This window comes from Euleptes europaea, chromosome 12, assembly GCF_029931775.1.
Source record: "Euleptes europaea isolate rEulEur1 chromosome 12, rEulEur1.hap1, whole genome shotgun sequence".
NCBI classification, from domain to species: Eukaryota; Metazoa; Chordata; class Lepidosauria; order Squamata; family Sphaerodactylidae; genus Euleptes; species Euleptes europaea.
The window spans coordinates 42,601,327-42,627,260 of record NC_079323.1 but is presented as its reverse complement, the minus strand read 5'-3'; the positions used below and the strand labels follow the sequence as shown (position 1 = coordinate 42,627,260).

General features: G+C 42.6%; 1 protein-coding gene across 1 annotated transcript in view; it reads right to left on the bottom strand.

Moving 5' to 3' along the window:
- PTGFRN (prostaglandin F2 receptor inhibitor) overlaps positions 1–25,934 on the bottom strand; it is a 71,391-nt gene that overhangs the window by 33,642 nt on the left and 11,815 nt on the right. The window contains exon 5 of the mRNA XM_056858193.1: positions 22,560–22,985. Coding sequence (XP_056714171.1) covers positions 22,560–22,985 — 426 coding nt within the window. The remainder of the gene's footprint in view (positions 1–22,559; positions 22,986–25,934) is intronic.

The following is a 25,934-nucleotide window of genomic DNA, read 5'->3' as shown; positions in this document are numbered from 1 at the left end:
CTCTTTATGCAAAATCCCAGGAAGACTCCTTTTGTGCTTTTAATATCAGCTTCACTTCCTGGTACTTTAGAGTTCAAGAATCCTGGGATCTGAAAAATTACTGCTTGGATTCCCAGAGGCCACAGAATCCAAGAAGCAAGGATTTCGCCAGATGTAGGATTCTTGATATTTGTACTTTATAAACTTTGTCTCCATTGCCAAAAAAGGTCTTCTTTGGGCAAAGCTAAATTGCCAGCAAGTAATTGACTACTAATCATTCCTGTGGACTTGTCGTTTGTTTGACTATTTGAATTTTATGGATAAGTCTTTAGCAATCATGGTACACTGGTAATTTTCTAAATGACAATGTTTGCATGGTTACAATCCTCTCCAAATAAACTTCACACACTTACCTGGAAAAGAAGACTGAAGGGAACCAAAACTTTCCACCCACCCACCCCTGCAAGAACAGAGAACTAGAAGATGATGGAATGAAATGGTTCTGTGCATGAAAGCCACCATAAAGAAAGGGATCTCTACCCTACTGGCTTGGATCCAGCAATGCACAAGTGGAAACATCTTTGGACTTAGCACAAATCCACTTGCGCAAGATTTTGTGCAACACCTAACACTTTCCTCCCTATATTTTATAGTGCTTGAAAATTGCGATCATGTGCAAATGGAAACATGAGCGGGGATACAGTAAGTCTGAATAAGCACAAGCGGCAATCACAGTCTTTCTTGCATTTTGGCCAATGTAACACCCATTTATATTTTTTAAAAAAGGTTCCATGGAAATTACAGGACAGTTTGCTTAATGCCTGTTCCAGGTAAATTGATGGAAAGCATTATTAAAGATAGAATTGTCAAGCGTAGAGAAGGGCAAGCCCTGCTAAGCAAAACCCAACATGGCTTCTGTAAAGGTAGGTCCTGTCTCACTAACCTTTTAGAGTTTTTTGAAAGTGTCAATAAACATGTGGACAGGAACAAGATTGTGGACATTGTGTATTTGGATTTCCAAAAGGCTTCTGACAAACTCCCCCACCAAAGACTGCTAAGCAAACTTCATAGTCATGGGATAGGAGGACAAGTCCTCTTATGGATTGAGAGCTGGCTGAAAAATAGGAAGAGTAGGAATTAATGGTCAGTTCTCACAATGGAGGGATATGAGCAGTGGGGTCCCTCAGGGATTTGTGTTGGGACCAGTGCTTTTCAACCTGTTCATCAATGACCTGGAGTAGGGGGTGAACAGCGAGGTGACCAAATTTACAGATGATACCAAATTATTTAGGGTGGTTAAAACAATATTGGACTGTGAAGAGCTCCAAAAGGATCTCTTCAAACTGGAGGAATGGGCATTAAAATGGCAAATGAGATTCACTGTGAGCAAGTGCAAAGTGATGCGTATTGGGGCAAAAAATCTCAAGTTTGCATATATACTGATGGGATCTGTGCTGGCAGTTACAGACCAAGAAAGGGATCTTGGGGTGGTAGTGGATAGATCGATGAAGATGTCAACCCAGTGTGTGGCTGCTGTGAAAAAGGCAAATTCCATGCTGGCCATAATTAGACAAGGAATAGAGAATAAAACTGCTGCTATCATACTGCCCTTGAACACATGAAGCTGCCTTATACTGAATCAGACCCTTGGTCCATCAAAGTCAGTATTGTCTACTCAGACCGGCAGCGGCTCTCCAGGGACCCAGGCAGGGATCTTTCACATCACCTACCTGCCTAGTCCCTTGAACTGGAGATGCCGGGGATTGAACCTGGGACCTTCTGCGTGCCAACCAGATGCTCTACCACTGAGCCATGGCCCCTCACTTGTCCAAATCTATGGTGAGACCACACTTGGAATACTATGTACAGTTCTGGTCACCACATCTAAAAAAGGATATTGCAGAGCTTGAGAAGGTGCAGAAAAGAGCAACCAAAATGATCAGGGGTCTAGAGCAACTCACCTATGAGGAGTGGTTAAAGCGCTTAGGGCTGTTCAGCTTGGAAAGAAGGCAGTTAAGGGAAGATATGATAGAGGTCTATAAAATTATGCATGGTATGGAGAGAGTGAACAGGGAGAAGCTTTTTCCCCTCTCTCATAATACTAGAATGTGGGGTCATCTGCTGAAGCTGGAGGATGAGAGATTCAAAACAGATAAAAAGAAGTATATCTTCACACACCACATTGTTAAATTGTGGAACGCCCTGCCCCAGGTTGTGGTGATGGCTGCCAACTTGAAAGGCTTTAAGAGGGGAGTGGACATGTTCATGGAGGAGAGGGTTATCCATGGCTACTAGTAAAAATGGATACTAGTCATGATGCATACCTATTTTATCCAGGATCAGAGGGACATGCCTATTATATTAGGTGCTTTGGAACAGAGGCAGGGCAATGCTCCTGCAGTTGTCTTGTTTGGGGGCTTCCTAGAGGCACCTGGTTGGCCACTGTGTGAACAGACTGCTGGACTTGATGGGACTTGGTCTGATCCAGCATGGCTTTCCTTATGTTCTTAGGCTTGCGCAAGAGCTCTAGTGGAACTAGAAATCTTGCGCTGGATCCAGTACATTGTAAGAACCATCAATACTTACTGGCAGATCTGTTCTTTTCACCCAGTTACAACAGAGAAGTCACTATACAGATTCCCCCCCCCAGTGACATCACCTACCAACATTTCTTTTTAAAAAAGAGAGAGAATGTATACTGGTCTCCTTCTGATTGTCCAGAGGGAAAGGCATGGGAAGAATCCAACACAGACAAGGCAGCATACCACAAGTGGCAAACTAGATTCATGATATGGCTGACATAATCCCAGCTACATTCAGCCAAGGTGTTATACTGCCATGAGGCCAGAAGAATTACAATTAGGCAAACATCATGCCAATTTACTGGTATCTGCTTGCTAAAGCGAAAAATATAGCTGCACTTAAAGACCATTTTCGCTTGATAAAGAAGAATTTAAATGTGATCACTCACATTTCATATCTATTCTATTGAGTCTAGACTAGTGTTAAGTGCTTTAATTGTTACCCTAAGAGCAGGAGGTGAAGTTCCAAGATTGATTGTGAATTTTTTCTAGCCTAATACTCCTGAACGGAAGTACTGAAAAAACTGGCGTGTGCTTCCAAGTCTTATCACCTCAACTAAGTTATAGTGTTGAATAACTCGAACACATTTTTCTTAGTGCACTTCAACCACTGAATGTTGACTTGAGGCAGGACTAGCTGCCTGTTTCTGCTTATGGTGTTGTGTAGGAGAAAGCCTCAAACTGCTCACCAAAGAAAGCCCCATTTATTTCATTAAAACTCCTGGACTGTATGAAGTTGGAGGTGATAGCCTTTTCCTGCAGCATATTTACTTCCTCTGATATAAATTGTATCCAACATAATTGGAGCAGACCACCATCATCCATGTGTGGATTTTTTTTTCACATTTTGCAAATACAAAGGCATGCGATTATGACATAATACACAGGAAGACAAAGCTACATGACCACTACTTATCTCTTCTATCTTCCTTGCCTTAATGCCATTCTTGAAGCAATGACTCTAAGTTTAGGCTCTATACTTGCAAGCAGTTTTAAGGACGTTCCCTAATATGCTCTTTTCTTCATATTTTTCTCCAAGACAACATAAATATGAGATACAAGTACACGTTTTACAAAGTTCATGGGACAAGAGGATTCTCCCACTCAAGACTACCTGAACAAGGAGGGAGGGTGGGGGAAAACAGTGGTTGTTCATTAAAATATTTTTTCCAACTAGCTCCTAGCATGTACAGGAGTATCCTTGGGGTCTCTGTGTAACACAGAGAGGACAGGTGAACCTGTCACCAATGGCAGCTTAAAAAATATCCCCCATGTTCATGAATGTGGGACATCTAGCAGGACATTGTGACAGTATAGGAGGATTAAATTTATTTCCCCATACAGTATATAATTATTAATCTAGATGATCTTTTGTCTTGAGTCCATGTCTGCAGTAACCCAGGTATATAGACTAATTTTTCAACATCACTGAACTGCTGATATACAACCAAGCTGAATGTGCACCAAACCACCTCACCTATGTACTTCAGATGCTGCCTGACCTGCAACAGACAGGTGTGATCAAAACTGGTGTCTGAATGGAACAGTGCTGACCCAGCATCATCTCACACTACACTGTTCCCAGTTTACTTCTGGCCTTATTGGACCTGCAGTTTCCAACAGTGTGTAGGGAGTGTAAAAGGTAACGACGTTTACTAGGCAGACTATGTTTACGGGGTGGTTTGCCATTGCCTTCCCCAGGAGGTGTAAAGAAACTTAAAACCTGGAACATTATTAGAAGTCAATGCAAGATATGGATACAATGCAACTGAAAATCATACCATTTAAAATAACACACTGGATTTTTTAAAACTGAATTCAGAGAAAGTATTCACTTCTTGGATAACAACTTAAATTTCTGTACCTTGTTTTACCGGCATGTGGAGTACAGTAGGGCTCTTTAGACTGTGTCCTCTCCCTCTCTGTGTGCGTGCGTGCCTGTGTAAATATTTCTTCCTTCAAAAGCGAATGTCACAACCACTATCCATACTGCTGTCACCTCCTTTCAGATTGGAGCAATGAGCTCATCTTACAGCCGGACTAATGGAAAGTACAAAGGCACTTTCTGTATAGGCCTGACTAGCTTCCAATTGGGTTCTAAGCACAAATTTAAAAGCTTTGATTTTAATTCAGGAAGCCACACATGGGTCTGAGGTAAAGCCATTCAAAGCATTCTAGCAAACAAGCAAGCTTAAGCTGATCATTAAAATTGTTTCCTAAAACCCTATGCGACTTGGATGGCGACTTGAAAGTTGTGAATTCGGCCAGTTATTGTCATGGCATGGGTAACTCTTGCTTGGCGTCTTTTAATCATACAGTACACGACTGGATCTTAGTCATATGTGTAAAAATACAAACCATGCATACACTAAAGGTTTATTATGCCCTTTTTGAGAACATCATCATAAACAGATTTCAGACCAGACACAATTGCATACTTCCCATGCATATGACGAGAAGGATCATAAAGAATAATAATAACCCTTAAAAAGGGGGTCTGCATCACCAAAATATGATTAGTGCAGACATAATTATAGAATGCTCCCTATTTTTTCAAAAGGAACAGGCCTGCCCTGTTTTGAACCCTCATTACATGGAGATCAATACAGCATGTAAGCTTTGGGACCCCAAAGACCCGTCCCCTGCTGAGAGCCATTCCCACGGAAGCTCCCCAAGATTCCAATGTCCTACACAGCCAAAGGTACAGAGAGACACCATCTTGTATCAGACGAAGAAGCCATCATCAGGCTCCTGTGCCAGCAGTCAGTTGACAAATAGGCAACAATGCCGATCATTTCTACATTTAATCCTGATTGTATCGAAGGACATAAGGTTAAACCCAGGATCTGAAATTTGTTTAGCTCCATTTATACCCTGCCTTTCTTCCCAATGGGTACCCAGAGCAGCTTATATTGTTCTCTTCTCCTCTATTTTTTCATTCCAACAGCACTGGTTTCAGGCCATTCCATGTTACATGGAAACCCTGGTTAATCCTAGCAGTAATTACAGCTGTTGCTGAAGAAATGCTTAACTATAGTTAAGGTTGGTGGAACAGAAAGCACATTGATGAGGAACACTCATGATTGATCATTAGTAAGCAACTGGCAATGTTGTACCTTCATTGAATCAGAGAATCACATCCACTAGTTCCACGAAAATATTGACTTAGATCTCATTTAAGTAGTGAACCTGTGTCTGACCTGCACCACTTCAGATTGCATGTAGAACTCACATGGTTGGACACTTTCCCATGGGGAAAAAATCTTCCATGCCGAAAATCAACAAGTCACTAGGCGAGAATTTCCCCTCCCAATTCTAGTTTTCTTATGCATGCTAATTTTTATGGAGCACCATTAAATCATGTGAGTCTATCTGTAATCTAAAGTAGTACACCTTGGGCACCAGTTTATCACCTAATGAAAATTAAGCCTTGGTATCAGTACTAATGCAGTTCTAGTTACATTCCACTATACTGAATACATTGGTACGCTGTGATGCTCAGCATTTTTTAAAGTAACTCCTATGGTGGGCTAATATTGCTAGCCCTCTCAGTTAAAATAAAAGGGTCACCTGTTTAAAATTAGCTTCCAGCTGGGAATATAGATATAATCATCAGCCTATTGAGCAATATGGATTAAGATCACTGAATTCAATCAGGTTACTGGTGGAGTCATGAATTCTACTGAATGTCATGGTATTTTAGGTGTTCTTCCAATAAAGACTTCAAGGCTAGGGGTGTTGATTCGGTAAAAACCGAACCGAAAAAATACCAAATAAATGCCATTTCTGTAAATTTCTAGTTCAGGTTTACCAAATCAGCAAAATCCAGGAGGTTGGCACAGCCGAATTTGCCATTCCCGAAAATTTGGCTTTATCAGGAATGCCTTTCCGCGGCTCCTGCGGGGGCATTTTTGCAGGTAGAGGTCCCAAATTTCTACATTGTATCTCTATGGAGGCACAGGGCGAACTTTGCAAAGATCACACTAAAGATTCTTAACACAGCCACTTTGCCAATGCATTTCAAAGGAGGAGGATGGGGTGACCCCTTCTAGATCCCATAACTCCAGACCCCCTGACCCAATCTTCACCAAACTTGGGGGTTCTTGCAAGGAGAGTCCCTTCCTGCTGCCCTGAAAATGCGGGACCTCTATCTGCAAAAATGCCACCCCCCAGGAGCTGCAGAAAGCTGCGAAATGGGTTTAATGGGTTTAAATGGCCGAATATTTTGGGAATCCTGAATTTAAAGCCGGATGAAATCAAAACACAGCTATGTGCTGGTCGCCATCTTGGAATCCACCTATCAGGTTGTGAGATTCTGTGCCAGGGCATGTGTGATAATGCAGAAGAAGTTGTCATAATGTCTTTTATGTTAAACAGACCATTTTACCAAGAGTTGTTTCCTGAATTTTCCTGAATTTTTTTTTCAACAGCCCTATTCAAGGCAAAAGGGACTCTTATGGTTATCATGGCAGCAAAGAATATACTGGATTACTCAAATAGAGATGTCCCAAAAGAAACAGCCTGGCTTTAGGAACTGCTTGATTTAGAGAAGCTTCTGAATCTGGCCCTAGTGTGCTGATCAAAAAATACAAACAATGGGGCCAGGTACAGAAAAAGTATCCCCCAGGTACCCCAGAAGTATATGGGAGAGACAAAACTTTAAAATGCTGACTGAGATCTGCCTAGCAACCCTGTTCAACTGCAGCATTTTTGTTTTTTTAAGCAAGAAGTAGCTGTGGGGAGAAACAGAAGGTGGTAGATAAGAGACTATAGAGGGGATGAGAAAAAGGTGACACCAAGGAGTTAAGGAAGAGTATACGAAGTAGACTATATCAGGGTGATGAGATTTCCTCTCAACCTCCTCCCACCAGTTCTGTCAGACCCCTGCTAGCACTTATTATATTTTTTCATGAGATAGTTACATATTGTCCATTTGCCATCAAATTTGGGGCTCATATTTTATGGGATGTTAAAAGCTAAATACGTTAAAGATACATATTTTTGTGTGTGTGGTGAAAAGCATTTTAGTGTTACTAAATTTTAAGTCCTAACATCTTCCATTTTCTCTTTCCTTTTACTTGCCCTAAGGTGAAATCAAACCAGCTTCCTTAACTGACAAATAAAGCTACTGCTAAAACAAAGTTACCAACATAAGCAACAAGGGAGGTTGTTAATGGTGTCTTGTTTATTGAACTTCTTCCAAAACCAGCCTCTGATTCCTTATTCCATCTCCTCTTTGCCATTCTAAAAACTTGCCTTTGATGATCAAGGGCCATTAAATATAAATAAGAGATAGCAGAAGCTTGTCAGTAAAAAGCTACTGATTGTTGTCTTAGAAAGGCAGACATGATCTTAAGAAATACTCCGTGATTTTGCTCTTAGCTCTCAGCTTCCATTTATAATCGATCACCTTACAAGAACTGTATCTATCTTCAGTGTGTTAGTTCTGCACAGTACTCTGCATTTAATTTAATCCAAAGCGCTCTACATGGAGATGGGTTGCTCTTCAAAGATGTGAAGACCCTCATTGAAAAGAAAAAGGAATATATTTAAAGGTGGAAGTGAACTGGTTTTATGACAGTGATACTCAGTGACCCTGGAGTTGTACGTGGCTCTTCAGACCCCCGTTCTGCAATGCAGCAACTGCATAATGTTTCAGAAAAGTGGGCAAGGCCCTTGTCCTGTTGGGCTTGTGGTTGGCAGGTGTTTCCTTGAAGTGCAGGCTCATGCCAGGGATGGAAGTAAATGTGGCTCTTTTGGTTGATGGTAATTGTGAATGTGGCTCTCCACAAGCCATGGAGTGAGAACAATTGCCTTCTGGAATTACATATAAGATTGGTTAAGATATTACCACAGTTCAGTCCCCTATAAGCTAATAGACATACTATTACTTAAAATTGCATCTGTCTTCCTACTGTGTCCAAATCTATAGTTTAGAATCTGAAATAGTCAATTCTTGTAATTCAGTGGCCTTCTGCTTTTTCAGACCTAGAAACCTACAAAAACACAAGATTGAAATATGGGATCCACTTTCAGTGTTGCCCATGTTTGAGAGTCTCTCCTCCTCTATTTCACCCTTCTTAACTCTTTCTCCTTCCTTTCCTTCTCCCCTTCCTCCCATCATTCTCCTGGTTTAAAAAAATATATTCTAAATTAACAAACTGACACAATTGGTATGGGACGGACCCACCAACTGAAAATTCAATGTGGTAATCTAATTCTTTAAACATTATTTTGATCTTTACTATATATGGTAAAAGAACAGCAATTCAATCCATATTACTGATGCTCAGCCAATTTAATTAGCAGACAAATAAGATAAAAGCTTAAGAGTAGATCGCGTCTGAAAGTTTAGGAATGAGTTTTATTAACACTCCCTAAATGAAACGGGAGTCCAGTGGCATCTTGAAGACTAACACAATTTATTTCAACATAAGGTTTTATGAGTCAAAAGTTTACAGCATCTGGTGCGCTGAAGTCTATATCCATTAGGTCAATGCTTTAGTAATTCACAACCGTGGGGGGGGGGGATGTACACAGAGAGACAAATTTAAATGCGGTACAATAAACAGAGTTGGGCCAGATTTAATGAGGATAACATCCAACTGTTTATAGATGGGCAATAAGTATTAACATTTCTTTATTTAAAGCATTTTATGCCACTCTTCTACCCAAATAGGGTCTCCCCAAAGCAGTGAACATCACACCATTCCAACATTAAAGCCTTTAAGACATTAGAACAGCATTTAAAATGGAGTACACATAAAATACTTAAACAGATTGATAAAAAATATATTATAAACACAGAACACAGAGAACACAACCAGGGAGGAGGGCCAACAACAGGTATTGGGACTATACCAAACAAAACAAAAAAAGTTTTCACCCACTGGCAGAAGACAAAGCTAGAGGGAGGTAGACGAATCTCCCTGAGGAGGCGGTTCCAAAGTTTTGGCACCAAGACCGAAAAGGCCCTTTCTTGGGTTACCACCCATCTAGCCCATCCAGCAGGAGCACCCAAAGCAAGGTCTCCAAAGGTAAACAAGAGTGGATGGGTAAGTTCATATGGGAGAAAGTGGTCCCACATAAAATCTTGTACAAGATAAGCAGCCACAGTAAATTGCTGACTTAGAATTCATTAACAAATTCAAGAATATTTAACCCCAAGATTCCAGGGAACTGGGATTTCACTCTCACTACAGGTGCAAATGTTCTGCATGTCACATTCATTACAGATATCAATTAGCTCAACTATGGCCATTTATGCATGGGAGGTTTTGCCTTGGATTTGATGCTCTCTAGATGCACATTTTCCCCATCCAAATTCTCAAAACTGCATGGAGCTTATTTTTTTAGTTTTGAGAATGTGGATGGAGAAAACGTGCATCTAGAGAGCAGCAAATCCAAGGCAAAATCTCCCGTGCATAAATGACATATATCTTTTTATTGTATCTGCTTATCTTGCACCAGGTTATATCTATTCTATCAACAGTTAGGAAGCATTTTCACCCACTCTGACTGACCTGAATCTATGCAGTACATTTTAAAATACCTTTATGTGATACATTTTAACATAAGAACATAAGAAAGGCCCTGCTGGATCAGACCAAGGCCCATCAAGTCCAGCAGTCTGTTCACACAGTGGCCAACCAGGTGCGTCTAGGAAGCCACCAACAAGACGAGTGCTGCAGCACCATCCTGCCTGTGTTCCACCACACCCAAAATAATAGGCATGCTCCTCTGATACTAGAGAGAATAGGTATGCAGCATGACTAATATCCATTCTAACTAACAGCCATGAATACCCCTCTCCTCCATGAATATGTCCACTCCCCTCTTAAAGCCCTCCAAGCTGGCAGCCATCACCACATCCTGGGGCAGGGAGTTCCACAATTTAACTATGCGTTGTGTGAAAAAATACTTCCTTTTTTCTGTTTTGAATCTCTCACCCTCCAGCTTTAGCAGATGACCCCGTGTTCTAGTATTATGGGAGAGGGAGAAAAACTTCTCCCTGTCCACTTTCTCAAAACCGTGCATAATTTTATAGACCTCTATCATGTCTCCCCTCAGCCGCCTTCTTTCTAAGCTAAACAGCCCTAAGCGTCTTAACCGCTCCCCATAGGACACTTGCTCTAGTCCCCTAATCATTTTGGTTGCTCTTTTCTGCACCTTCTCAAGCTCTGTAATATCCTTTTTTAGGTGTGGTGACCAGAACTGTACACAGTATTCCAAGTGTGATCTCACCATAGATTTGTACAAGGGAAGTATGATATCAGCAGTTTTATTCTATTCTTCGTCTAATTATAGCCAGCATGGAATTTGCCTTTTTTACAGCAGCCGCACACTGGGCTGTCATCTTCATTGAGCTATCCACTACCACCCCAAGATCGCTTTCTTGGTCTGTCACTGCCAGCACAGATCCCATCAGTGTAGATGTGAAGTTGGGATTTTTTGTCCCAATATGCATCACTTTACACTTACTCACACTGAATCTCATTTGCCATTTTAATGCCCATTCTTCCAGTATGCAGAGATCCTTCTGGAGCTCTTCACAGTCCGATTTTGTTTTAACCACCCTAAATAATTTGGTGTCTTCTGCAAACTTGGCTACTTCACTGTTTAACCCCAACTCCAGGTCACTGATGAACAGGTTGAAAAGCACGGGTCCCAACACAGATCCCTGAGGCACCCCACTGCTCACATCCCGCCATTGTGAGAACTGACCACTGATTCCTACTCTCTGCTTCCTATTTTTCAGCCAGCTCTCAATCCATAAGAGGACTTGTCCTCTTATCCCGTGACTATGAAGTTAGCAGTCTTTGGTGGGGGACTTTGTCAAAAGCTTTTTGGAAATCCAAATACACAATATCCACAGGCTCATTCCTGTCCTCATGCTTATTGACGCTTTCAAAAAACTCTAATAGGTTAGTGAGACAGGACCTACCCTTACAGAAGCCATGTTGGGTTTTGCCCAGCAGACCTTGCCCTTCTATATGCTTGACAATTCTATCTTTAATAATGCTTTTCACTAATTTACCCAGAACTGGCCTGTAATTTCCTGGGTCCCCCCTGGAACCTTTTTTATAAATGGGTGTTACATTGGCCATTCTCCAGTCCTCTGGTACAGAGGCTGATCGAAGGGACATATTACATATCTTTGTTAGAAGTTCAGCAATTTCCCATTTGAGTTCTTGAAGAACTCTAGGATGAATACCGTCTGATCCCTGTGACTTGTTAGTTTGCAGTTTGTCTAGACGTTCTATGACTTACTGCCTTGTTACCACTATTTGCTCAGTTCCTCATTTTCCCCTCTCCAAAATCTCTGTTCAGGAGAAGGAATCTGCCCTGTATCTTCAACTGTGAAGACAGATGAGAAGAATTCATTTAGTTTTTCAGCAATCACTTTATTATCAAACAAACCACCAGAACAGATTGTGCAAGCTTTGGAGTTTTCCAGAATTCTTCATCAGGCTGGGTGTGAAAGAAGAAGAAGAAGGGGAGTGGGAAGAAAAACATACCTTTCAGAGTACGGTGTTAAGGACTCTGTGTGCACTGTGTATGGGATGCGTTGCTGAATTTTTATCAGATCATAGTTGAAAGCAGCCTGCCCCACCTCATCAGAGATGTAAAAGCATCAGCCTATCGGATGTACACTTCGGTGCATCTGATCAAGTGAATTTCCATTGAAATATGCTTATGCTGGAATATATTGTTAGTCTATGGCCGTGTTGGCGAACCTATGGCACGCGTGCCCGACTTGGCACGCGTAGCCCTCTCTGCCGGCACGCGGGTAAGTGGCCCGGGACGGGACCGAAAGTCCAGACGGGCGAGGCAGTGACGGATGGAAGAAGTGGAGAGAGAGCCAGCCCGCTTTCCGAGGGACGGGGCGAGGAACCGGCAAGCCGACAGAAGACGGAGCGCAGAGACGCGACGGAGCGCAGAGACGTGGCGGCGCGCCGCCGCACCCCAGCTGTAGCCCCGCCGCCCGGTCGCGCCTGCGCCAGTCAGAGGACTTGGCTGGGGGCGTGGGGAGGAGGGCAGGATGTTTCAGCCCTCCCTCTAGTCCCGCCCCCAAGACCTTATTAGGGCTGAAACATCCTGCCCTCCTCCCCACGCCCCCAGCCAAGTCCTCTGACTGGCGCAGGCGCGACCGGGCGGCGGGGCTACAGCTGGGGTGCGGCGGCGCGCCGCCACGTCTCTGCGCTCCGTCGCGTCTCTGCGCTCCGTCTTCTGTCGGCTTGCCGGTTCCTCGCCCTGTCCCTCGGGAAGCGGGCTTGCTCTCTCTCCACCTCTTCCATCCGTCGCTGCCTCGCCCGTCTGGACTTTCGGTCCCGTCCCGAGCCACTTACCCGCGTGCCGGCAGAGGAGGCTCCACCCCCACCAAATGTCGACCACGAAGCCTCTCCTCACCGCCCCATTTCTGGTTTATTCCCCCCCACACACACAAGAGAGGTGGTGTGTGAGGTAAAGCGCCACCCTCCCCCTCCCCCTCCCCTCACAGCGCGGCCGGGTTTTGAATGCGCGCTCGAGGGCCGGCAGCGCCAAGGCGGGCGGCGAGGAGGAGGTCGGGGCTCGGGGGTGGGGGTGGGGAAAGCAATGTTTGATTCAAAACTCTGCATGGGGGGTTATTGGCCATTTATGAATGGGAGGTTTTGCATTGGATTTGCCACTCAGATGCACATTTTCCCCATCCAGATCCTCAGAACTCAACAATAAGCCCCCCTGCAGAGTTTTTTTTCCAGACGGAACCCTCTGAATATAGAGCAGGTTTTGCTTCATATATTTGCCTTAGGGTTGCCAGGTGTCTCTACCCCAATCATTTACCTCTTTTCCTGATGGTTCAGTTACAAATATCAAGTTTCACTTTGAAGAAGAGTTGGTTTTTATATGCCGACTTTCTCTACCACTTAAGGAAGAATCAAACCGGCTTTAAATCACCTTCCCCTCCCCACAACAGATACCCTGGCCATTTATGCATGGTCAGTTTTGATGTTCGCTAAAAGCTCTTTTTTAAAATGTGAATTTAAAACTGCCTATTCACGGTCTCGAAGCAAAAGGAGAAATTCCACCCCTCCCACTCGCCTGCTCCTTTGTTCCTGTTTGCATAGCCATTAGCATGTGCATAGCTAACCCGCCGCTGTTATTTTGCATGGTTCCTTCAGGGGGATTCTTCAGGTTAAATTGCCGTGTTGGCACTTTGCGATATATAAGAGGGTTTTGGGTTGCAGTTTGGGCACTCAGTCTCTAAAAGGTTCGCCATCACTGGTCTATGGTGCCACTGGTCTCCTGCTTTAGGTACCCATGTGGAATTGTTAACAATTCCTAGAAACAGTCACTCCAAATAGCTTCGGGGTGGCTGACTGTTCTGTGGTCTTACACAATTATCATAGTTGTTTCATACAGTATAAACAACAATGGATTGAATAGAGAAAACCACAAGAATAGTTCAGTTATTTGGTGATGCCTTCACTCCCATAAGTTCCCATACTTTCCTAATTCCTAGGGGAAGGAAATGTCAGTTTAGAGACACAATGTATATAGAGAAGAGATCCTGCTAAGGGTACACACCACAGTGCAGCCACTTTTATGGACACTCAGAGGCAATTATTCTCATGCAAGAACTCAAAATGAGTATAGCCATCACAATTATTATTTTAAAAGAATGCTCATTTCACAAGTCTTCACTGGTAGCATTAAAATCAGATAAGTGCCAAATTTAATTCTCAATTCTAGATGCAAATCTTCACATAAAAGAGAAAATATTTGGTCAAGATTTGCATTTTAACTAGCTGCCTGTTACATCTTTTCAAATATTAAGTATCATTGTCTCAGTATCTTCAGTATCTCCCAGGCATTCTCTCAAACACAGACTGTTGCAGGCTCAGATTACATTAGCTATTAGATAATTTTACGCCAGCTCGACTCATTAGAAGGTATTACTATTAAAACATCCAAGTTAAAAATGTTACGATTCATGTTGCAGAAGAATAGAAAAAAATCAGGTAAACTGTAAAAACAGGTAAAATGTAAAAAAGCATCATAGCAATACTTTGAACTTCCCTATAGTGGTGGGAAGTTCCCTATAGCTGTCAAGTCGCAGCCAACCTGTAGGGTTTTCTAGGCAAGAAATGTTCAGAGGTGGTTTGCCATTGCCTGTCTCTACATCGCAACTTTGGACTTCCTTGGGGGACCCCCATCTAAAAACGAACCCTGCTTAGCTTCTGAGATCTGATGAGACTGGGCTAGCCTAAGCTATCCAGGTCAGGGCAAATTTCCCTATGCGAAGGAACAAAAAGAAGATACGGTAGTTTTGAAGATATTTGGGCAATGGCTCCAACAGGGAGAAATGGTTTGAATTTAAGTGGCATAGAGAAACAGTCTTTCTGATATGTGGGTCCCAGGCCACAGAAGGCTCAGAAGGTCAAAATCAGCACCTTATGCCAAGTCCAGAAACATACCAGTAGCCAATGTAATCAATTCCAGGACAGGTATCACATGGAAGAAGCAAATGGGCCACTACATTTTGAACCACATGAAGTGTCTGCACTGCCTTTGAAGGGCAGTCTAACATTTAGTAGACTGCAATAATTAGTCTCAGATTTACAACAGAAATGGTCAAAGTTCTAGGAGGAAATTCTAGGAGAAAAGGTAGTCACCAAACCAGAGCAAAGGCATTTTAGCAGCAGCACTGAGTTGACTTTTCACACTATTTGCCAGAGATAAAGCTATTTACGTAAGACTAAGTAGTGCAATTCATTCTAGACTAGCAGCTTGTCCAGTTAGCATCTCCCCTGACCTGTATGGATTCAGCTTGCCATCCATTAGCCACAGACAGCAGCTTCTGGAGACGTAGTCAATGAGATATGCTACATGTTATCAGCATACCCATCCACAAAATTACAGATGATCTTGGTATTAGAAAGGAAGCCAAAGATTAACTGGACTACTAAGAGCTGGAATGTGTAGGGAACACCACACCACCTGAATTCAAAAATTTAAAACTACCTTAAAACCAATAAGCAAGGAAAACAGACAGAGCTAAACTATTCTTCTCACTGTAGAAGTGAAATGAAATAGCATAGGTTGGGCATTTTGCAACAGACATCAACAGGCTGGAACTGAGCTCTGGAACCCCATTCCAATATAGGCAGCTGATTTACCTGTCAGTTCGGGTGGGGAGAGCGACAAAAAACAGCATGAGCATCGCCACAGAATTAAGTAGCACAGGCCTTGACAAATTTTCTTTAGCTTGAGGAACCGGCCACAAAAATTTAGGAGCCAGACCCATTTCTCAGCCTTCAGGGTTTTGTATTTTAATGACCATATTTTTTTAATTATTGCTACCAGAAAGCCTAATCCTAGCCACTTTTGATAATTCTATTACTGCTTTAAAAAGCTCCATTTAATTGAATACTGGAGCAGTACAGAAAGCAACTGGTTAAGATATGAATTAATTTGCCACCATGGAAGGGTATAAAGTTAACATACGAACAACCAATGATGAGAACTTCATGCACATAAAAAAGTGTATGTCATACAACAAAATATTCAGATGTGAAATGAACTTTGTGCTTGGTAAAAACTGAGGACTGCCAAAAGACGCTACAATAAAATCATTGCCGAAATTCCTAGGTACAATGACAACCTGGTGTCTGGAATTTGTAGAACACTGAAGTAGCACAGTCTAGCTTTAAGAGCTGAGGGTAATTCAAAGGAAATTGGGTCCAATTAAAAAAAAAAGATCAATTCACTTTCACACCTATACACCCAAATCATATTAACTACAATGGGATTGAAGTGCTCCTATAATTCTCTGGACTGTGTTCTTGCATAGCAGAGATCGCATCAGCAAACAGCCTATCAACACTACTGTCCTCTGAGATCTTGAGAGAAGGTAGCAGTGAGTCAACAGGGATCTGCTCATGCAACAAATCTCAAAAGCCATTGGGTCCGCCTAAGGTAAGGACTACCTGGAAGGAAACAACAAATTCTGCCATCTGGTACACATCACCTGCCCAAGGCCAAGGCCTAGCCTGCAGAAAGTTGTTCTACTGAAGATCACAATAAATAAGCCTTAGTTTAAATGCCTAGCTCTTTCAAAATGAAATTAAAATGCCTACAGAGATATATGTATTCTGTTAACTATCTGCATTTTAATAAACTATTTATGCATTGTGTGATTCAAACTGGAAGTAACACTGAGGCAGAACATGAGACCCAAGACCAACTTATCACTTGGTTAGATGAAAAAGTATTTGAAATGCAAAAAAGCACCATTAAAACAAAGCCAAGCTGTCAAAATACAGGTTCACCAGCTTTCATACATCTGGCAGCACACAGAACTTTAAAAAATAAATTGCAGTTACTAAGAAGGTGAAATATTTTCCTCCCTCAACACACACACACCGCCACCACTTTGTCTTTCAGATTGCACAAATCTGATCCAAAAGAAGTATAAACAGATTTTCACAACAACAAAAAAAAAACAAATGACTATCTTTCACAAATAAGACTGAAGTCTGAGCAGCCATTGACATTGTTTATGCTACATTTTTCCTCAAGAGGCTCAGCAGCTAAAAAGCCTCACATGAGAAGCAAGAAAGTTCCCCATTATATTTTGCATACCAAAAAACAGCTTTTATATAAGCCTGGAAGAGGGGGGAAAAACCCTTAGCTTAAGTATTCTACAGCAGATTTTAAATCTTACTTTTTTGAAGACTAATGGAAGCACTCCCCAAATTCATATGTAGGTTTTGTAACGTTTTCATTGGGACTCGTAAGCCACCTCAAGCCACCAGAAAAGGTGGGATTTCAATATTTTAATAATATACATATGCGCAAACCGTTTTGTGAACTGGCTACACACAAAGACTCAATTGATGTATGAGCTCCAAACTGTAATCTGGAGGCTGTAAATGTGTCAGATCTCACGAGCTCCTTTACTTCCTTCTTACTCTTAGATTCCTCCTTCCCTCTGTACCCATAGTTTATGATAATACTTCAATGAGATCTAGCCATAGTTACAGTGAAGAAGGATAGCCTGGAAACCAAGGTTTGAAGTTGGGTTTCTGGGCAACCGTGATTATCTCCAGCCACAGTTAGCCCCACTATGGATGTCATGACAAGCTACAGTCACAACAAGCCACAAATGGAAGGGGACACAGCACATTTCTGAATTGATCCTTTGTGAATCCGGTTCACAAATGGTTACACTCTGGGAACGTGAGGAGGATCCAAGATAAAACTGACATTTTGCCAAAAAAATCATAACAGCATACATGATCTATTCTAAAGCACCCTAATGCATGGAATATAGGTACTGTAGAAAAATCTACGTTGGGGTAATAAGGGTTTTTAAATCATTTTCCTTTAAAAGACTTAGCTTTTCATATAATAACTTACCGGTACATGTAATGCACACAGATTATTAAGGAGGTCCATGTCCCAAGCTCCCTTTGCCTGTGCTGGGACCCTTTCCTCCACTACCACAGCAGCCATACAGCAGCAGGAAGAGGAAGAAGAGGAAGAGGAGGAGGAAGAATTGGTTTTTATACCCTGATTTTCTCTACCTTTAAGGAGTCTCAAAGAGGCTTACAATCACCTTCCCTTCCCCTCCCCACAACAGACACCTTGTGAGGTAGGTGGGGCTGAGAGAGTTCGGAGAGAAGTGTGACTAGCCCAAGGTCACCCAGCAGGTCTCATGTGTAGGAGTGGGGATCAAACCCGGTTCACCATGTGGAGGAGCGGGGAATCAGTTTTTGAATACACTACAAATAACTTGAGGTTAGAATAGAGCTCCATTACAAGCATCTGTTTCAGTACCACATAAGCGGAGTACAGATGCCTTCAGCATGGCTCTTGCAAAGAGCTACTTGTTCTTTAGCAGAGTTGCATCCTTCTAAGTCCACTGACTTAAAGGGAGGGGTGTAACTTTTTAGGACGGCACTGTTAGGTGTGCTTCATGCACTGAAATGCTACAGCAGTGGATTAACAGCACAGTCAAGGCAGCGCACGCAGCTCTCTGGTAAGCAACAGACAGTATGGTACAGACGCAGTTAGGCATTCACTGAGAGGCAATGTTTCCTCAGTGAGCAGCAAATTCCAGTTTATCAGACCACAATCCATGTAACCAGCTACAATGTCACAAAAGTGTATGCAAGCTTTCAAATTTGCTAGAACTTTTCCTCAGGGTGACCGTGTAAAGCGCCCTCAAGTTGTAGCCAACGTATGGCAACCCCTCATGGGGTTTTCAAGGCAAGAAACTAACAGAGGTGGTTTGCCATTGACTGCCTCTGCACAGCAACCCTGACCATCACTGGGGGTCTCCCATCCAAGTACTAACCAGGGCTGCCCCTTCTTAGCGTCCAAGATCTGACAACATTGGGCTAGCCTGGGGCACCCAGGTCTGGCCAGATGTTACAATATTAAAAATCCCAACAAATTAAAACGAGGCAGGGAAAGAAAGCTGTTCCAGGCCATCTTTTCTCTCCTCCCCACCTCCTTTTTATTTTTTTTATTGTAACATCCAGCCTGAGGAAGAGTTCGTGCAAACATGAAAACTTGCGTACCCTTTTGTGTCGTTGCAGCTGGTCCCAATACTGGTATTAAGTGGACTGTGGTTTGTTTTTGGATTTTGGACTAGTACAGCTACAAACAACTTTGAAGTTTATCAGCCAGCCCATGAACAGTTTTAAAAATGCCACAAATACCAACCCAGTGACCCTGAAAGGGGTGCAGAGAACCAGTTGCAGAGTTTGCGATGGAAGTCCGGACAGCTAATTTAAGCATGCTTGTCTGGCATTATGCACTCTATACATATGGGTTTGGTTCTCTATTTCTGTGGAAGACAATGATGCCTGTGGGCCAAAGCATAACCTTGACAAAACATGTTCCTAAGGATTGCATAGAAGAACATTGCATAGAAGGACATTGTCCAACAACAACTAAAGCGTTCAAGATTGAACTTAACAAAACTTCACATAATGTTCCTGCCAGAAACATAATGCTCCTGATAAGAAGTTTAGATTTAATAAGCATCATCTAGACATAAAAAAAAAGGAATTACTGTAGGTGCACAAGCTACGTAAGCTACAGACTCCATTGATTTAATCTTCTGCAAAATCTAGGTACTACATAAGATATACGTCTGCTGCTGAGAACACCACCTTTTTCTTTCTCTTCACCATAACAGCCAAAAATACAAAACGTGGTGCAATGTCATCACGTCCCAAATTTCACCACTCCTCCTCCGCTTTTGGCTGCCACTTAGATGGACAAGGAAGCAAGTGTAACAAAATATGTGAAAGAATGAGACGTGGGGCTGCTGGATTCTGTGCAGTTTCTAATTCTGGCCAAATGCTTGGATTAAACCCTGTCTGTGTTTAGGTACCGTATTTTTCGCTCCATAAGACACACTTTTTCCTCCTCAAAAGTGAGGGGAAATGTCTGTGCGTCTTATGGAGCGAATGAGCGCACAGAGCCAGCTGGGAGCGCTGGAATGATGCGAGCCGACTCTGTGCGCCCCGTTCCAGTGAGCCCAGCCGGCTCTGTGCGCCCCGCCCGCCTCCCAGCTGGCCATCGGGGCGGGGAAAGACGGCTCGTGTTGTTCCAGCGCGCCCAGCCGGCTCTGTGCGCCCCGCCCGCCTCCCAGCTGGCCGTCGGGGCGGGGAACGCCGGCTTGCGCCCTCCCGATGCACACGCGCCCAGCTGGCATTCGCTCCATAAGACAAGTTTTTAGAGGAGGAAAACAAGATTTTTTCTTGTTTTCCTCCTCTAAAAACTAGGTGCGTCTTATGGAGCGGTGCGTCCTATAGAGCGAAAAATACGGTATATCAGTCAATCAAATCCACTCACAATTGAGCCCAATGAAGGTTGATTATTAAACCAGCACAAACCATTATCTTCAGTGGACTTAGACTGGGGTAGGTGTGCAGGATTGTACTGAAAGTCTACTATTTGCATCATGTTATTTTGTCACGTTTTACCATTTATCGATACAAGGAACTCTGGTTAAGTCCAGGGCGTTCTCTGAATTCATGGTAGAAGTTGGGCTTCAAAATATCTGCTCACCACACTAACTTTCAAGTCAGCCCTTCAAGTACAATCTAACAATATCACCACCGCAGGCAAAAAGTTATATCCTGCAAAAACCTCATAAAGACATAACGACAGCTCTTAATGCACAGAAGTGCAGTTTTGTTTTCCAGCCCTTTGCAAGTACTTCTAAGCAGTGGCCAGCATGGACTGACAGAGCTTTCATAAACCCTGTGCTCATTTCTAGGGTTGCCAACCTCCAGGTACTAGCTGGAGATTTCCTGCTATTACAACTGATCTCCAGCCGATAGAGATCAGTTCACCTGGAGAAAATGGCCGCTTTGGCAATTGGACTCTATGGCACTGAAGTCCCTCCCCACCCCAAACCCCACCCTCCTCAGGCTCCACCTCAAAAACCTCCCACCGGTGGTGAAGAGGGACGTGGCAACCCTACTCATTTCGTACAAAATGCAAAGGCATGGGGGAAAGGCAGCCATCTTTGGAAAAGTAATTTCCTGCACTCCACATTGTGTGCTGTTGTGCTCAACCAGGAGCGTCAGAAGCTGCTGTCTGGACATATGTTTCTCAGGACAAGAACTCTAGAGCACTTTTCTTCAACATGTAAAGTTAAATTGATTTCATTCCTTCCCTCTCATTTTAATAAGCAAGGCTACATGAGACATTACATTGGGACAACTATGAGAGGCCCCTCTAACCTGCGCCCATGTGGCCCTACTTATCCCTGTCAATTAAAATAAAAGTTTCCTGCCTTCTTAGCATGGAAAAAGGCTTGGGAATGTGCAGACCGTGCCTGATGAAATCTCAAAACAGCCAGCCTAAACGTTCAGTGATTTGGACAACTCCTGATGCCAGAATCAGTTTCTTAATTCGAGGCTGCTATTTCGATCAGGCATTGCACCCACCCTTTAGATGCACTGCTGGCTGCTTTCTACCACATTGTCACACATCTTTCCATCTGAAATCCTGTGGGGCAGATTTAAGAACATCCCTGTCTGCAATTGGACTTGCCCATGTCCACAGAACCTTCCGGTGACAATGACCCATGTGCTGCTCCATTGTGCCTATTATGCTTCTTTACAGGAAGTTTACATTGTACTGCTGATAAAAGGCATCTTATATCTCTCTGTAAAAGACAAAGCAGCTTTCCTTTTGGCTGGCCAGCACTCTGGTACCACGGAGAAGGTAGCAAAGTTTCTTTTAGCTGCCACGAGTATCTGAGGAACTAAGCGCAACTTACCCGAAGGCAACCATGAATTAAACTTTATTTTACTAGTTGTATTATTTATTGGACACCCATTTTTATACAATTGCTATTGTAACCAATATGCCAATAAAAGTATTGGAACTGAATAATAATAATGCAAGTAACGCTATAGAAACTATATATACTTAGCTTTAGAAATAACTGTAGTTATTTCTCAGGTCACCTAGAGAGTATATAGTCACCCTTTAAGGAATCAGGTTGTTAGGAACTGGAAGTTAAAACTGGTTGTTTTGTAGTGCAGTTGGATGCTGCTCTGTAACCTAGTAGGGTAGCAGCTACTTCTTTTGCGGGTACATTTAATCCCAATGTAAAGATGGAGCCACTAGACATGTGTATCTTACCAAGTGATCCCTGGAGTGCCATGTCCAAAAAACCACAGTCATATACCCAACACTGACTCAAAATGTTTCTTTTTGCCCACAGCTCCTAGCAACCTTAACCCAACATTAGTGCTGGATACGATATTATTTTTCCTGTATATTTGCCTAGATGACACCATACATCTCATTCCTGTTTAGCCACTTCACCTCTCCTCTTTCTAAATATGGTTATGACAGTCCTATATGTTTTTATGAGGAACTTGAGAATTTTTCCATCTGAATGTATCTATTAAGGCGAGCCACTGAGTCATCAGTAATTTGCATCGCAAGGTTTAAAGTGAGACAGGGCAAAATTCCTACCTTGCGTAGACCATAAAATGCTTACAGGCATAGAAGCCACGTCCTTGATCTTTATCCAGCTGTTGTTGCGCTGCCTGCTCCATGAAGATATTATACAATAATACTCTCCTCTATCTGCCTCTGAGGTCCACTGGATTCGCAAGCGGAAAGTGTCCACGGCTGGCTTCGAGAAAATTATTTCCCCATTCTGGGCTCGCTGTTTGCTCCTCTCCCCAACTACCAGCATCCAGTCTGCATCCATGGTGGCGAGAAGTTCATCTTTCACCACCTCGTCACTACGTAAAGGCAGTCTGTAGTACCAAGATACAGTGTAACGTACATTTGCTTCTCCGTTTTGCACTTCAGTGATCCTACACTCCAGTTCTGTGGGATCCTCTGCAAACTTTGGCATTTTAGAAGCATTAAGAAACACATGGTAATTCGGCTCTGCGCAGAATTTGGAAAAGAAGAAAGGAAACCAAGAAAATGAATCACAAGAGTGAAATGAAGACATACATAAAGCGTAAGCCATGTATCCACATATCATTTGATGACTTCAGAATACATGCAGTACCTTGCCAGTCATGGCATAACATATTACATTATACTCTGCCTCTCTTCTCTTATGAAGCTCAAGGCAGTGTTCATAAGCTCCTGAGAGATTTACCATCCAGGCATAGACCAGACCATATCTGCTTAATTTCAATATGTTTGCTGTATCCTCTACCTTCTAGGTGTACCCTGAGACAGAGCAACTCAGGCTAGCCAGGGCAGCAATGGGCTAGCTAATTCCAATAAGTGGATCTTGCCGTCTTCACAGCATTATCCACTGGCATCTCCCACAAAATACGCAAGGCAAATAAGGTAGAAACACAGTAAGTAGAGCTATTTTGTAGTGATTTCACCCAGCATTCTGGGTCATGGAAAACATTTCAAATTGCAAACTGAGTTGCTGAATTTTCAACTGTCCAAGTTCAATGTTTTGCAAAAGCATGCCATAGGATTTTGGGTCTCTATACCTGGTGTTTTCACTGTTTTAACACTCTGTGGCCAATGATGTTAAGCTAAGGAAAATGCCAATAAAGTATTTACAACTGGAGCAGCCCTCATTTACTTGCTCCCAGTATTCAGCACTGGAGGTAGAAACTGTCGATGAACTTCAAGTTACCTTATTAAATTCTTCTGACAATATCATAAACACGGTTGAAGGACCCCTCTCTGCACTTTGTAACTACATGGAGATCCTAGAATACTTTATTAAGTCCTATCCCGGATCTTTAAAAAAATCACAGAACTGGTGAGGTAGTAGATATGACGCAGTTTTATTGCTAGTTTCCAAAAGAGAAGCATGAATAACTGTTTTCTGCTTTGATTTTTTTTAAAAGAGGAAAGCTGAAGGGAAATGAGGATTCAGCTAATTACTGCAGCTTGAGGAAGGCCCTATGAGGTGGCTTGCTAGGGAAAGTTTTGGCTTTGACAAGAACGCTCCAGCTAGGCTCTTCACACCAACTCTCAGACAGAGGATTTAGAAGGAAGGAATAAAAAGCTTGCTGGATAAGCCTCATTCCCGCACTTTGTCAGCTGTCAAAGAACCGCCTAGCTGCCAGTTCAATGGCTTAATACTCTGCCAGCTCTCAAGCTTCAATCAAGCGGGAGGGGGTTGGTGTTGAATTCTGGATGCAGTTTATGAACCTCAGATGATGAGAACGCCTCTTCTGCTTTACCCTCCCACCCCCACCACCCCAGGCAACACAAGATCATTTGAAGAACACTTTTATCCTCCCCTCTTCACCTGCACCAAAGTAATTACTAATTGGGAATATAAAGGGAAGGAAATTCCCAGCAGCTCATGAAAAGCTTTCAATGCAGAAAAGGGCACCCTGTTCAAGCCAGCTTCTGAGGCCGGGGATACTATCAAGATTATATGCAAAACAAAGGTTTAGGAAAGCAGTTGCTTTTCCCTCTATGCAAGCACAGGCAGTTTGGGAACAAGAATTCAGCGATGAGCTCTGTGGGTACATCTAGACAATAGAGACATGATCATTCCCATAGTTATACAAGTGGAAAACAGGAGAAAGTGGGATGCTAATAATGATGCCATTTTCTTCTTTGATTTCTTTCATCAAATCTTAAAAGGTCCCCCCCGCACTCAGTCCTCTAAAGCTATCATCCTAAGCTATCTTACTAGGGAGAGCATGTTTCACTGAATTCAGTGACACTTTTGAATAAACATGCTTCAAATCACCCTGCACAAATATTACAAAAATATATTTAGCAGTTCTCTCAGCTCTCAAGGTGGCTGACTACCTGTCGAGAGGCTTCCTGCACTTCACTTTAAGAGACAAGGACTAAGTCATTGCCTACCTGGCCTCTGACTTTGCCATTCATAAGCATATGCACACCAACACTGGAATTGTACCAAAGAGTAAGTAAAATGCTTGCTTCCACTGTTTGAAAAGCTGTCAAAAATCATCTGGCTCCTAATTGTGAAGTCAAAAGCCAGAAACTTGATTTTTTTAATTATCCTTTCAGAGATGCTGACACATCAAGGCAGATTCTACAGAACAACATGGTTCTTCAGAAATTTGTGCTTGGGTTTCAATTTTTCGTATGCTGCCTGGATGCTCATTTTTCAGAATATGTGCATAAAAAGCAGGATGTCACTAGCTAAAGAGTTCAGCTAGGAAAACAATGCAAGAGTTACTGAAGACACAGTGCTCCATGATAATAAGACCACAGCATATCATAGTAAGGAAAAAATGAAAAAGCACATCTAGCTAAACCTCATTTTCTGGCAGGGTATGAGCTTTGGTGAGCCACAGCTCACTTCTTCAGATACAGCTAGAATGTGAATCCATCTGTCTTTAAGTAGAGGAGAGTGAATTCAGACAAGCATTAGTATGTAAATGTTAACCATATGTAAATGTGAATAGCAGGCGTGATGGGCTTACCTGGGCTGAATAAAGACCTAGCATTCATGGCTCATTATCAATGCTGATTTCTCCACACCCATCTCTCCCCTGGACATCACAGACTCTTCTGCATACCACACCTAATCCCATCACGCCTGCTATTCACATTTACATATAGTTAACATTTACATACTAATGCTTGTCTGAATTCACTCTCCTCTACTTAAAGACAGATGGATTCACATTCTAGCTGTATCCGAAGAAGTGAGCTGTGGCTCACCAAAGTTCATACCCAGCCAGAAAATATTTTTGTTAGTCTTTAAGGTGCTACTGGACTCTTGCTCTTTTCTATTAGCAGTTTGTATAGCTGATTGACTGTTAAATAAGGCTGGACCACTAAAAGTTACTCAAAGTAAAGCATGGGAGTTCCTGTGGGGGAACTCATGCACATTACTCAAATAAGGCATTTTTAGCCTTATTATTT